The sequence below is a fragment of the Lolium rigidum genome, chromosome 5 (assembly GCF_022539505.1).
Source record: "Lolium rigidum isolate FL_2022 chromosome 5, APGP_CSIRO_Lrig_0.1, whole genome shotgun sequence".
Classification (NCBI taxonomy): domain Eukaryota; kingdom Viridiplantae; phylum Streptophyta; class Magnoliopsida; order Poales; family Poaceae; genus Lolium; species Lolium rigidum.
Genome location: NC_061512.1, coordinates 169,631,910 through 169,646,291, shown reverse-complemented (window position 1 = coordinate 169,646,291; position 14,382 = coordinate 169,631,910). Strand labels below are relative to the sequence as shown.

At 51.1% G+C, this 14,382-nt stretch overlaps 2 protein-coding genes and 1 long non-coding RNA gene across 5 annotated transcripts; 1 reads left to right on the top strand and 2 right to left on the bottom strand.

Moving 5' to 3' along the window:
* Nucleotides 1-1,090: 1,090 nt before the first annotated feature.
* Nucleotides 1,091-3,424, bottom strand: LOC124651350 (BURP domain-containing protein 14-like). Its single transcript, XM_047190441.1, has 2 exons — nucleotides 3,354-3,424; nucleotides 1,091-3,269 (listed from the first exon to the last, which is right to left on the bottom strand). The coding sequence occupies exons 1-2, from the start codon at nucleotides 3,422-3,424 to the stop codon at nucleotides 1,115-1,117; spliced, it is 2,226 nt and encodes a 741-aa protein (XP_047046397.1). The 3' UTR covers nucleotides 1,091-1,114.
* A 613-nt stretch (nucleotides 3,425-4,037) lies between these two features.
* Nucleotides 4,038-6,254, bottom strand: LOC124656680 (disease resistance protein RGA2-like). Its single transcript, XM_047195384.1, has 2 exons — nucleotides 5,643-6,254; nucleotides 4,038-5,113 (listed from the first exon to the last, which is right to left on the bottom strand). The coding sequence occupies exons 1-2, from the start codon at nucleotides 6,252-6,254 to the stop codon at nucleotides 4,163-4,165; spliced, it is 1,563 nt and encodes a 520-aa protein (XP_047051340.1). The 3' UTR covers nucleotides 4,038-4,162.
* A 4,387-nt stretch (nucleotides 6,255-10,641) lies between these two features.
* LOC124654258 lies at nucleotides 10,642-12,597 on the top strand. 3 transcript variants are annotated; one of them, XR_006988270.1, is made up of 3 exons: nucleotides 10,642-10,733; nucleotides 11,174-11,348; nucleotides 12,331-12,597. It is a non-coding gene; the product is annotated as an uncharacterized LOC124654258 (long non-coding RNA). The 3 variants fall into 3 exon arrangements; XR_006988268.1 differs by having other exon boundaries at nucleotides 10,649-11,348; XR_006988269.1 differs by having other exon boundaries at nucleotides 10,649-11,348; nucleotides 12,270-12,597.
* The last annotated feature ends 1,785 nt before the right edge of the window (nucleotides 12,598-14,382 follow it).

Here is a 14,382-nt window from a genome sequence, read left to right as displayed (position 1 = left end):
CGACAAGAAATTGCAAAAGAAACAAACTTTATTGACCTAAATTGATAGAAATTGGAATATCCCGATTCGGAATAAGAACCCTAACCCTAGATTCGAAATGACTGATGAGCAGCTGAGAACTTACAGGGAGGCGCTCCGGCGAGCTTACACCGTCGCTCCAGCTAGGCATGCGGCGGCAATGGACGACGGCAGTGCGGGAGCCTCGGCGGCGCTGCAGCTCCGAGTTCGAAGGGGAGAAGGGCACTGTCGCTAACTGAGGACGGCGTAACGGACGTGCGTGCCTCTTCTACCATCCACGAGTGGTGGGGCCCGCATGCCGTTAACGGCTCGTTGACGGAAGGTGCCGCGTCATGCCTGGCAGTGGGCCAGCGTTGTCAAAAACACTGTCAATCTCCGTTCAATTGAGGATCAGTGCTATCTGAAACAACCTACACCAAATGTGGTAGTTCTATGCGATTGGAACGAAAAGTGGTAGTTTTCCGAAATTTTGCATGAAAAGTGGTAGTTCTATGCTATATACTCCATCAGAAACACAGCAGCATCGTTGTTACAATGTTACACGAATAGGTTCTAGGGGCCTAGGACCATCACACTAATATAGATGCACAAGGTGCTTTGATTCGCAACTTTTACTAACCTAAAATTTTAAAAAACGTTTACCAAGTGTTTGCCACAAACAATATTTTATATTTTTATCTATTTCTTACCAAGTGTTTTTCAAAAAAAAATCTATTATTTCGGTACCAAGTGATTATGTTAGATCATAACATAGTATAAATGCATATGGACTATTTTATTTTGATCTTTGAATAATTTGTTAAAGTGTGCCCTACCTCAAATTATTTTCGTATAGTCTTTGGAGGTTAGGAATAGGCCAAGTAGTTGCATTTTAAGTGCTACATGCTGAGCATGTTGCATGCTCAAGGTGCTTTGATTCGCTACTTTTACCTACATTGGATTGCACCTATTTCTTACCTTCTCTTCGACATAAACATTGCAATTTGATCAAACGGTATGAGAGAAAAAAAAACTATCTATATGTGCCAAAAAGAAATCTTTAACTTGAACAGAGTAAATATAGATGATTCGTTCATATAGGACCGGCGTCATCAGATCAATCAGCCACCGTCCAAGTCATGTCTCCCTGGAAGATCCAGTGGCACACCTCCATCTCACCCGGTTTTCCACCAAGCGCGAGGAACGCCCCATGGTTCGGGCTCCATTCGGACGTGTCGAGATGGCAGATCGCCACCCCACGGTTGATCTTCTGGTCGGAATCGACGGCCAGGATCTCAGCCTCGTACAACCTGACGCTCGGCACCGAGTGGCAGTAGTACACCAGGTACGGGAACAGGCTCTGGTGGCACGACACGGACGACGTCACGCTGCCGCCGTCGACGCCGGCGATCTTCCCGAGCCTGATGTCCCCGCCGCTGCCCGCCGCGGACTCCGTGCTGCGCACCGCGATGTGGTCGCCCAGCATCTCCACGGCGAAGTCCAGGACGTCCTCGGCCGACGTCGCGCACCGCTTGGTCTCGCCCCGGCTGGGCGGGCGCGCGCACTCGTCCACCGTGGACGCCACCACCTGCCTCATCGCCGTGCCCGGCGGCGCTCCGAACAGCGCCGACACGGCCCCCGCCTCGAACGGTATCTTTGCGGCGATGTCCCTCGGCAGGAACGCCCGTGGCGGCATCTTGTCGCTGATGTCCGGCATCGGCATCCGGTTCCCGGTTATGAGGTCCCGCTCCCGGAAGAACTTGCCCGGCTCCGGCGACCACTTCGGCGGCTGCCGACGATGCCCGGCCGACAGGTCCTCCATCACCTTGGACACCTCCATCTTGGACATGTTCTGGTACTCCTTGAACTCGACGCCGTCGTTGGAGTAGGCCTTGAACGTGGTGTTGTCGCCGGTGTAGTGCGTGAACCCGATCCGGTGGTTGGGGTTGGAGCCCTGCCCGTACCCCTTGAACGCCACGCTCCCCGGGTTCACCGACTTGCCGTAGCTCTCGAAGTCGGCGGTGGCGCCGTTGGCGTCGTTCGCGTACGACGTGAAGCTGTCGTCGCCCACGTTGGCGTTGTCCCTGTACCCCTTGAAATCGTCGGCGCCGCCGTTGCTGCCGGAGGAGTAGCTCCGGAACGTGTTCTGCGGGGCGTTCCCGTTGACGCCGTAGGACTCGAACTTGTCCGTGGCGCTGTTGGCCTTGTCGCCGTAGTTGATGAAGCCGGACATGATCGAGTTGGAGTGGTTGCCGTACGCCTTGAAGGACTCGCCGGCGCCGTTCGCCGTCTTGCCGTAGCCCGTGAAGCTCTCCACGCCGGAGTTGGCGTCCTGCGTGTACGCCGTGAACTCGCGGGAACGGCCGTTGCCGTCGGCGTCGTACGTTGTGAAGGTGACGGCGGCCGTGTTGGTCTCGCCGTCGTAGGCGGCGAACTCGCCCGAGCCGCCCGTGGCGCCGGAGGTGTAGGAGTTGAAGCTCGCGGTGCCGACGTTGCCTAGCGCCTCGTATGTGGCGAAGGAGTCGTTGCGGCCGAGCGAGCCCTTGCCGTACCGATGGAACGAGTCGACGGGGTTGATCTGGCCTCTGGAGTAGACGGCGAACGCGTCGGCGCCGCCGCCGCCGCTGTTGCCGTAGCTGCTGAAGTTGCCGTTGTCGTAGTTCTTGAACGGCGCAGTGGTCGAGTTGGAGGCTGGCGATGAGCCGGACGTGACGGCGGCCACGGATGACGGTCCAGACCAGATGGCGTCGGAGGTGGCGGGGCAGAGGATGGAGGCCGCGACGCAGAACGCGGGCAGGCGGGAGCCGAGCTGGCCGGCGGCGGCCAGGGAGGAGAAGGCGGCGGCGTCGGGCGCGGAGAGCGGGGACAGCTTGGCGAAGAAGAAGGCCGGGTGGAGGCGGTTGCTGTGCACCTTCCGGTTCCAGTACCGGATGAAGGCCGCCTTGGCCGTGAACGGGTTCACGGGCAGCGCCGACGACGGCGTCAGCCGCGGCAAGCGTCGCGGCGGCGGCGGCGGTGTCGACGGAAAACGCGGGGGCGGAGACGACGGCGGTGGGGAGAAGGCATCAGAGGACACCGAAGGCCGTGGCAGCCCTCTTGGCGTCGGGAAACGTGGCGGTGGATCAGAGAAGCGCGGTGAGCCTCGCGGCGCCGGAGCAGGGGAAGGAGAGTCGACGGCATAGGAGAAGGGCAAAGCCCGTGGAAATCCCTGTGGCGTCAAGGGACGTGGAGGCCGAGAAGGGGAAGGGGAGACGGCCATGTAGGCCGGCGAACGGCGTGGCGTCAGGAAACGCGACGGGGGAGCAGGGGTTGGGGGAAGGACGTCATCGGATAGCCATGGAAATGGCAATGAAGTTGAGCGTGGCAGGCCGAGGCCGAGCAGGAGGATGGTGATCAAGAAGAAGTGAGAGTGGCGAGATCGCGCCATTGTTGGGTGGGAAGTTGGGGATGCAGTGCAGCGGGAGATTTATAGGAGCAGGAGCTTGGCTAGGTGAGTTGATTTGGGCGGGAGGCCGAGGGGTCATGAAATGTGAACTGTGTGAGAGTCTGGAATGGAACGCGCAGCAACAAAGCGTTGGAGAATTAGATGAGGTGTTGGTGGTTTTGGCCGTTCAGAAAGTTCAGTCTGACTCTGACCAAACCAAACCCAGCATCGCGCGCACGGCCATCTGGACCTGCCATCTGAGATCGCACCAAAATGTTTACAGTGGGTATATTAATATGAGCGCACCAGAATGTTACAGTGGTATGCTGGTTTTCTCTATACCCTCTGGTATTTAGGAATTTTCTGAAAGTTGCACTTACAAAAGGAGACTTTAAACATTATACTGACGACAACTGTTCACAGAAAAAAAAACAAAAACTCCAGCACATGCCGTAATGGCCTACGAGTTGCAAGAAAATTGAATCTGAAGTCTGTATTTACAGAACAGGGGAAAAATATGCAATTAAACATCCATCATACATCCACTTGCATTAAGCATCTGAAATCAGATTTCGACATTCGACCAATTCAAATATGCAAACAGACCCCTCTTCTGTTCGGAGGAACATTCTCAAAATGATTTTCTTCCTTCAGCTCGAACCGAAACCAGCACCCCGATGTCATTTGCCACCTTGACGAAAAACCTAGCGGCACCAGCTTTTTGGTACTTAGCAAAGGTCCTCATATCACCGCATCACAATATGTGAGTTTCAGTTTGCGGAGCCTCTGGAGCTTGACTAGTGGATCCGTCAACTCACTGTGAATATGTGAATGTCTCAAGCACTGTAACATAGGCAAGTCAACAATAGACTCAGGTAATTGCTTCATACTAGAGCAGCCTGCCAAGTTCAAATTCCGAAGGAAAGAAAGGTTGCCAAAAGATTCTGGCAGCTGTTTGAGCCTGAAGCACCCCTCCAGGTTCAGGTTCTCTAAACTTTCCAGCTGAAACGGGTGAGGCAACTGATCAAGACCGGTGCAGTTTGATAGATCCAGCCGCTGCAGTTTACGAAGTCCAGAGAAAGATGCAGGTAACTTGCAGATTAGAGGACAGGATGACAGGTTGAGGCGCTCCAACCCCTTAAGATCACCAAGGGCTGGGGGCAAGTTTCGGAGTCTATCGCATCCATGTACATTCAGATATTTCAGCTTCCGGAAAGTTATGATAAACGTGGGTAATGCCTCAATGCATGTTTTCGAGATATCCAAAAACTTGAGGTTCTGCAAGCAGCCCATTTCATTCGGTAATGCTGTTATTCTGAAGCCTGAAATATTGAGATATCTGAGATGCTTCAGCTGATCAATAGAAGCTGGTAATTCTTCAAAGGGACAACCACTAAGATCCAAGAGACGCGTGTATCTTACTACTGGCAACATATCGGCTATAGGCTTCGTTGCCTCACAATTTCTGAAAAACACTGCCTTTGCACTGCTTACCAAATATTCGTCAGTTGCTGATTCCTTAGTGTAACATGTCAATGTTGCATAACGGAAAGGAGGCTTCCCTACAGAGCCACTTAGTGCCATGCCGTAGTCCAAATGTATTACGTCATCTCTGGTCAGATATCTCAGAAAATCATAGGCCAAATTATTCACGCGAAGAACAACAGAAGAACTGATGCATTTCATCTCGACCTAATTAAGAAAGGAGATCATGTCAGTTCCATAGAATTAACCACGGCCACAGAATTCAGACTATTTATAATCTAACCTCAGTAAAAAAGAACGACTATTATGTAAGAACTAATCTACATACGTCTTTAAACAAGGAATAAGACAGACCAAGAAAACTCTAAAAAAAGGAGTTCAGGAAACATCTCATGAATTTCTAAACAGTGACCAACACGTATGGCATACTCCATTAAAAACCTCCTTAAAGAATTAATGCTTTCTTAAGCAAGCAAGGTGAATGAGACCATGTTGTTGTAATTCAGTAGTTGACTACAAACATAAGTGTCCAATTGATGTAGTAATTCAGTAGTTGACTACAAACATAAGGAACCTCACCAATCCAACACACTGCATAGAAAAATAGGCATCAATTATATGATAAAAATGATCTGTAACTAATTGAAGAGGTAAAGATAGTATTATCTGGCATAAAAGTTATGTCTAGAGCAATCAACTGGTATTCATCATGAAAGAACTGTAGCCTACAACTTACCAAGGATGTATCTACAACTTCAAGGATGGATGCAGATAAAAGGTCACCAGTGTATATTTCTCCGAGCAAAGAAGCAGAAAAGGTCCCACGTTCTGATCGAAATAAATCCAATGCTCTCCATTGTCGAATAAGTTCATCCTTGTCTATGATAGAACCTCTAGGAAACACCGACAAATAAAGGAAGCACAATTTTAATGTATGGTGCATGCTGTAATATATTGCCATGAATGATGAAAATACTGTTGACTTAGGGAAAAACTTTTCCTCTAGTTTCCACAATTCTTCATCCCTTACAGCGAGCCAGGTGTTCATGCCTTGATTATGCACCATTGAACCAAGAGACTGAGCTAGCATAGGAATTCCGTTGCACCTCCTTGCAATTTTCTTACCAATTTCTGTATACTGCGGATCTACTATTGCATCTTTGTTTCCAAATGCTTTCTCAGCAAATAGAGTCCAACAGTGTTCTTCAGGTAGACCACCCAGGCTGTATGATAAACTAGTACCGATCACTTCTGCTACTAGTTTACTAGAAGTGGTCACTATGACCTTGGCACATTTCTGTTTGGCCCCAAACAATTTCTTCAGATTAACCAGAAAGTTGACATTCATAGAGAACAGATTGTCCAAGACAATTAAACAGCTGCTATTATGAAGTATCTCTTGAACATCATGCGCAAGCTGGAACGGGCACCCCAAAGAATAATTTCTGCAAACTTGAGGTATACTACCTTTCACTGATTTATTAGCTTCCGAGATAATGTGTGTCCCAATTTTCGTAAGGGACAAGTTATTGTCAAGGCTTATCCATACCCGGAAATCAAATTCCCAATCTTCTCCCCCATCCTCGAAAACTAACCTAGCAAGACTCGTTTTGCCCAGCCCTGCTTGGCCAACTATTGGAAGGATGGACAAACTATTGCCATTGTTTTGCAAGAGCAGTCCTTTTACATCTTGTTTCTCACGATCCCTACCGCCTCCATCAAATCCAAATTTCTCCTTGTATTGCTGAGGAAGTGCATTACTGCGCTGATGCGAACAGAATTGAACAGAACGGTCCGTTACATAACGCAACTTCCTGCTGACTGTGTCCAATCTAGGGGCAAGACTTGTATGCAGAATTAATGGACTTGATAACCAGAACAATGTATCCTGCAAAATGTGGTTCTGTTACTTTTTTTTTTTGACGTTTCACCAGGGAGAGCGAAAAGCTCTCGCCTGAATTTTTCCATTTCATCAGAAGATCAGGGTGGAACCCCGTGTTTTGGACAGCAAATTACAAAGGAGGGGGAGACATCGCCCAACGCAGCAAGGGAGCGAGCTCAACAACAAACCAGAAACCACGGCAAGGACTACGGCCGTTCCGGGAGGAAGTAGGTGAGCCAGAGGTCCACGTCGGACCGATGCTCCAACGAGAGCCTAGCACGCCAGAGAGTCGCATCATCCCTGCATCGTTTGCGGAGCATAGAGAGAGATGGAGGGAGCCGCTCGAAGACGACCCCATTCCTGTGCTTCCAAAGGTGCCAGAGACACAGGAGGCGGAGAGTAGCAGCGGTGTCAGTCGGAGCAGAGGGAGGGAGCGCACACTGAGCGGCGTCGGCAGCAGGCAGCGTAGGATCGGAGCGAGCGCCCATGGCAGTCCAAAAGCGCTGGGCAAAGGGGCAGCCGAACATAATGTGCTCGGCAGTCTCCAGAGGGGCAGGACAGAGGGGGCAGCCGCTCGACGAGAGGTCAAGGATCTTTTTCCGGTGGAGGTTGCTCCGGCATTGGATGCGCCCGCGCACAAGTAACCAGGCGAAGAAGCGCACCCTGGGCGGCGCCTGATTCCGCCAAACGAACTCGTAGTTGGCGCCCCGCACGCCTCCAAAGACGCAGAGTTTGTAGAGATCAGAGGTGCGCAGCCCGTCGTCACCTTTGGCACAGAGAGGTAGGGAGCGACGATCCGGGGAGGCGCAGAGCTGGACGTCGCGAAGCATGTGGAGGAGCGTGTTTTTCTGGGCAGCAGCGGTGGCGGAGAGGCGGGGCACCAGGTTGTTGACGAGCCCGCTGACCATCATCTGGCGGACCGTGGCGCCCGGGGCCGTGCAGTGCGAGAAGAGCTCCGGCATGGCAGCCGCAAGAGGGCCGGCCGGCGCCCAAGCGTCCCACCAAAAGGCAGTGCGGGCTCCGTCCCCGAGCTCGACCCGCGTGATGCTGCGGTAGAGCGGAAGAAGCCGGAGGAGGGAGGACCAGTGGGCGCCGCAAACGAGGGCGGAGCGCCCCAGAGAGTCCAGCGACGCGTCGCCGATGGCGTTCCAGACCCACCGCGGCCAAGAGGCGGCCGGCGCAGCGTGGAGGTGATGGAGGAGCTTGATCTGCAGGCAGGCGTTTTGCTCAGGCACGGAGCGCACGCCCAGGCCCCCTTCTTCCTTAGACCTGCACACCATGTCCCAGGCCACGAGGCATTGGGCCCCAGACACGCGATCAGAGCCTGCCCACAGGAAGGCACGGCGAAGCCGATCCAGGGCGGTGACCACGCCGAGGGGCAACTCCATGGCACCCATGGCGAAGGTGGGAAGAGCATCGAGGACGGCATTCAGAAGGACCAGCCGGCCACCAGAAGAGAGGAGCAGGGCACTCCAACCGGAGAGGTACTTGTCGGCCTTCGAGATGAGCGGCGCGAACGCGGCGAAGCGGAGTTTCTCAGCCGAGAGGGGCAGCCCCAGATAAGTCTGGGGAAACCCCTCGACACGGCACTGGAGCACCTCTTTGATGCCATCGAGGATCTCCGGAGCCACATGCATGGGGACAATGGTGCTCTTAGAGTAGTTGATGCACAGGCCGGTGGCGCGCTCGAATTGATGGAGAAGATGCCGAAGCCGCCGAGCAGCTCCAACCTCCGCTCTGAGAATAATCAGCGTGTCGTCGGCATATTGGAGCACGGGGCACGGAGCCCCGTCCACCACAGGGTGTTGAAGCATGTCGTCGCAGCGGATCAGGTGCTGGAGCACATCCGCCGTGATGAGGAAGAGGTAGGGGGAGAGGGGGTCCCCCTGCCTGAGCCCACGCATGCAGAGGACCCACTTGCCGGGGACGCCATTGAGGAGGACGGCGGAGCGCGAGGAAGAGAAGATGTCATCCATCCAATCGCACCAGAGAATAGGAAACCCGCGCGCGAGCATGATCCGCCGAAGGCTGGCCCAGCTGACGAGTCGAAAGCTTTGGCGAAATCCAGCTTGAGGATGATGCACGGCGCACGGCGGTGGTAGCAAGTTTGCACGAGCTCGGTGGCGTAGACGAAGTTCTCCGAAATACTCCGGCCGGAGAGGAAGCCCGTCTGGTCCACGTCGATGATGGCCCCGATCCGACGCTGCAGCCTGGAGGTGAGAGCCTTGCAGATGCTTTTGATGGAGCAGTTCTGCAAGGAAACCGGTCGGAACGAAGAAGGGGCCAGGGTGCCTGCGAGCTTGGGGATGAGGGTGATGTGCGCCATGTTGATGCGGAGGAGGTCGGCGGCGCGGGAGTGGAATTGTTCAAACAGGCGAAAGAGGGCCGGCCCAACGCTGCTCCAAGCCGCCCGGTAGAAACTTGGCCCAAGCCCATCGGGGCCAGGAGCGCTCGAGCCGTCGAGGGAGTTAACAGCCGCCGCAACCTCTTGGGCCGAAAACGGCCCAACAAGGCCATCGCCGTCGATGCGCGGGCAGTCGTGGTAGAGGGCGTCGATGTCGAAATCCCAGGCGACCTCCGTCCGCCGCCCAAGCAGGTCATTGTAGAAGGAGAAGAGGGCGGCGGCCTTGGCGTCGTGCGTGGCCACAGCCACGCCGTCCACGATGGAGTTGCGGCGCAGGCGTTGGGAAGCGTGGAAGAAACGGGAGTTTTCATCCCCCTCTTCTGTTACTTAGAATACTCGGCTTCAAAAATCATTTGAAAAAAAAATGCAGTTCTGTTACTTAGAATACTCGGCTTAGAAAATCATTTGAAAAAAAATGTAGTTCTGTTACTTAGAATACTTAACTTTAAAAAACTTACTGAAATGTTTGCATAGTTGAATTAGCGTCATGATGCTAGCTTGTCGTTGCCAATGTCTAGCGTGTGTGTGATGTGCGTCCGTGTGTGACACACTGACAGTGGGAGAGTAGGGGGCAGCTTGGAGAGTCCAATCAATTTACCTTCCAGGTCCGGCGGCTGGGTCGGTGCCTGATGCTGCCGTGGTATTCAAGCTCGTCGAGTAGATCCTCCAACGCGTAGAGCACTCTCTTGATCTTCCTCATCCGCACGCTCGCCTCCAAGGATTGGTCCTCCATTAAGATCGACAGAACCGACCATAACGAACACAGGGGCACCTTGAGATAATCCAGGGCCTCGTCGAATTTGGACGGAAGCCACCGCCTCAAGACACCAGATTCGAGCCGCTGTCGGATCCCCTCTACGGTGGCGGCGGCGGTCGCGGTTGCCATGGCGTCGCGTTTACCTTTTTTTTGTGGGGGCGTGGAACCCTGGAACGGATAAAAGGGGCTATAGAGGCTCGAGGTCGAGGCCGACCCGGATTTGGAACCGAATCCTAATTCCTAAACTGCTCGATCGGCAAGGCTTGATGCCGTGGGGAATTATCTTTCGCGAATTCTATTACTCTGTCGACCTCATTATGCGCTTACAGCGAGGTCACCTTTCGCGGCCGCGCGATCGCGATCGGACGGTGCGAGCGGTGCCTGTCGGTCGCTTGGCCCCAGCGCCCCCAGCACGCAGATGGGTACGCGTAGTGGTTTGTGCTGTGGAAGAGAGTCGTTCCCCATTTTTGCTCGATTTCATCGGCGATTCGCAGCGCTGGGGGAGAGATTCGTCGGCCCCATCTGCTTCCTCGCGGTGGGGGCAGCTTCCTCGTGGCGTCGGAAGCTTCGTCCCGACGGAGGACGCTTCCTCGCGGCGGCAGCTTGCTCACTGCGGCCATTTCCTTGTGCCGGCGGCCTCGTCGTCGCGCCGGCGCCTACTTCCTCGCGCCGGTGGTCACTTCCTCGCGCTGGCGGCCTCATCGTCGCGCCGGCGGCCACTTCCTCGCGCCAGCGGCCGCTTCCTGCTACATCCCCATCCACCGTGTCTCTGGTTACATCCACTGTAAGGAACATTTTGCTTGAGGGGAAAAGATGGAAGTAGAGTATGAGTGATTTCTTGCGTGTTGTGATTAATTACTTCAGTAGGAGATAGTAGAAATTTCCTTTGCGAATCTCCTCATTCTTCGTACCTTTTCGATCTGCAAGATCTAGGCACCTGGTCGTGCAAGCTCTAGGCGGTCAGATTTGCAATTTCTACTACTATTTTTCTTGTCCTTAATGAAACCGTTGTGATTAGAGATGCTAGATTTTTAAGGCTCCCAATTTTACAAAACAAGAACTACCTACGTCCTCTTGCAGCAATGAGAGAGAATGATGGATTAGTTACATCGCGGTGTCGCCTGTGGTATCGTTCATCCTCTGTTGAAGGCGACGTGTCCCCTGCTACATCCTTGTGTATCTGGCTTGGCTGACTCGTGGCCGTACCTGTTGCTTATTCATTAGCTTGTCCGGCTACATCTCTGCGCCCGTTAATTCTTCATTGGCTTCTCCCGCTACATTGTATCTTGCCCGCGTATCCGGCTACATCAACGCTTCCACGACCACATCTTCGCTTCCTCGGCTAGATCTTTGCTTCACCGGCTGCAACCACCCAGCCCAAGCTACGTCTTCTGGTAAGGTATGATTTCCTATCGAGGGATGTAGTAGTTTGCACATGGATCTTCGCTTGAGGAGTTTTTTTTTTGTGTTACATGTAGCAGATCTGGAAATAAAATTTATGTAGTAGGCATGTAACACTAAAGTATGGTTACTTTTGTCTCCGTTTACATTCTCATAGTTTACTTACCGTGATAAATTTATGGTTAACAACATCTGCATTATATGTTACATGCAAACATGTGAAACTCTTGAAAAAAATGAAGTGGTAGAATATTGGAACAATCGTTAAATGGAACAATATTTATCCGGTCCGTACTTTGGAAATTAGCATCTCTTGCTGAACTTAATTGTAAATATCCCTCCAATAATTGATTTCTTGGTGCAAGTTTTTGGTAGATGGAGCACATTATAAGCTATCTTTTAAGGTACTAGGCTCTATGTAGTTCACATGGGTAAATGTGGCTACATTTTACTTTCAAAGTGTTAGTAGGTGTAGCTATTTTTTAAGTACTAGGTTTTGTATTTTTCTTGCTATCTGATTTACCAGATGGAGCTATTTTTCTCAAGAATTAATAGATGTAGCTACATTTATTTTTTGAAGTCGCTACATCTACTAACTATTGGAATACGAGCTAGTATATGTAGCTACATTACTTTTTGATATACAATATGTAGCTATATTTATCTGGAATCTGAGCCAAAAAAAGATGTAGATACATTGCTATCTATTATGTACACTTATCAATCATGCAACTTCCATCTGACGAAAAATTAGTTAAAAAGATGTAACAAAAGCCCTATAATCTTTCATATGATCCATCTGAATTACTTTGTTTTCAATTACTGTGTTCTCAAATGTCATATACAAATAGGATGTGCCATTTAGGCATGGTCATGTATACAAACAGATTTAGATTCTGATACACGGTCATCCAAATAGGTACACCTAGCAATGCATCACCATTCTTTTTTATTAAGAAGGTGCATGGTGTGATTTGCAGTCAAGAATGGCGAGTGCAGCTATAAGGCAGGCAGGGAGGAAGTTTTGCAAGGCAGTCTCATCAAAGACAGAAAGTAAGTTTTAGAAAGACATGTTAAATCGATCCATCTGAGATGTATTACATCGTTGTCGACAATTGTTTGATGGATATCTGTACTTATTGAATTTTTTTTTTTGCCCCTAATGTGGACGAGATCCACTATGAACTATGGTGTGCTTTGTAATGTCAAACTATGATACATCAGTATTCTACACCCCTTTCCAGTTACATGTTCTTTATTTTATTTTCTTTTCTTTTTTGCAAGCACTGAATACAAATGTTTCATTACTGTTTCCACTGTGCAGCCATATATCTGCTACCAATCCTCATTATATTTCGCAGGATGTCATCGATTCCTTTTTCAAGCATGTTTACATGCTACCGGATTACTATGTGTAGCTACAATAAAGGTCACTTCTCGTAGTACTAGTATACTGTCCCATCTTCTGTTTTTCAGTTACATCAGCTGAAAAAAGTTAACAACTAGGAGCGGTAATTTAATATTTTTATCGTGTATATTTTCTAGATGTTACTTTTCATATACTGTAATCATTTTTAGTCACATCATGTTACATGTAACGGTTTAGAATTCTGGTTTCCTCTAATTTATAGTCAATCCACAGCACCACCCTAGTTCTTTAAGAAAAGTTATCCAATGATAGGATGTGATCTATATAATTAAGGTTCCAACACGCACAGATCTATATGATGTTCAGTAGATGTAACATGACATTGTTTTTATCAGCATGTTCATATCTGAATGAATAAACAATGAAGGAGAATGCACATATCAAATTTAACTCCAGATCAGCAAAAATAATGGATGTAACTGGTAAAATTTTGTAGAGAAAAGTGGTGGAAAACTTGGACTTAATCTGTTCCCAATGGAGGGGGAGATTCTGTGAAGATGTGATCTACTCCGGTCTCTTTTGATTGACTCGGATTTAGTACAACTTTATACTAAATTTGAGTCAATTAAAAAGGACCGGGGAGTAGATGTTACTTCCTTCTTCTGTTTATGTTGTCCTTTACATGGTTTTCCCTTGTTCTATGAGATTTTGGGGGTGAGAGAAGAACCAGATGTAACTCAGAAATTTCATGTTCCGGAGAAGAAAAGGGGATCCGATGCTGGTGGTACAGCAAAATCCTATGCGTGGTAGGTAGAAAGAGGAGCATTTGGACCAATTGTTCCGTGCTTCGAGCCCTTCAATTGCTGCACACGATTAGCTCCACGAGCCAACCGGTGCTTTCTAATTCTGGAAAGCGTGAGATCCCACGCAATACTATTTATGGTAAGTATACACTGGTCCGACCGACCTCGCGTTTGGTAGAAAACGAGGTCGACCTCGTTCTAGCACGGCCCATTATCTTTTGCGTCCCGTAGAGCATCTCTAGCGGCGCGATGTAAACAGACGCCACCGTAATCGGAAATGCGTCTGCCACAAGTGACTGGCTCGTCCGTAGAGACGTAAACCTGGCCCAAATATGCGCCAGGTTTGCGTCTCCGCGGACGCCGCGGTCACGGAATCTATCCGCTTTGGGTGCATCCGAGTCCGATCGGCAGTGAGTAGGTAAGCAAAAGATTTTTTCATTACTATTGATTGGCCAAAAGGACCATCTTTATAGAGATGGTTAGTCGAGTTAACCTAAAACTACAACGGCCGTACCTACTCGCCGTCGCGCGGCCTACACCGACCTAGGTTACTCGCAGTCGCGCGCCCTACTACTGGCTGCCAGAAGGGCCGGCGCTGTCGTCGAAGCGGGAGCGCTTCGCGCACTCCGCGCGCCGCGCACGCCGGCGAACGGACATCTCGTCCTGCCGCCTGCGGCGTTCGAGGGCCTCGGCCAGGGAGCTGTCCCATAGGGCCTCCGCCTGGGCCAATGCCACCTGGGTAGCCGCGGCCTCCGCCGCCGCCTGGGCCTCCTCCTCCTCCACCGCCGCCTGGACCGCCGCCGCCGCGTCCTCGTTCGCCTGGGCCGCCGCCGCCTAGATCGCCGCCACGTCGGCGATGA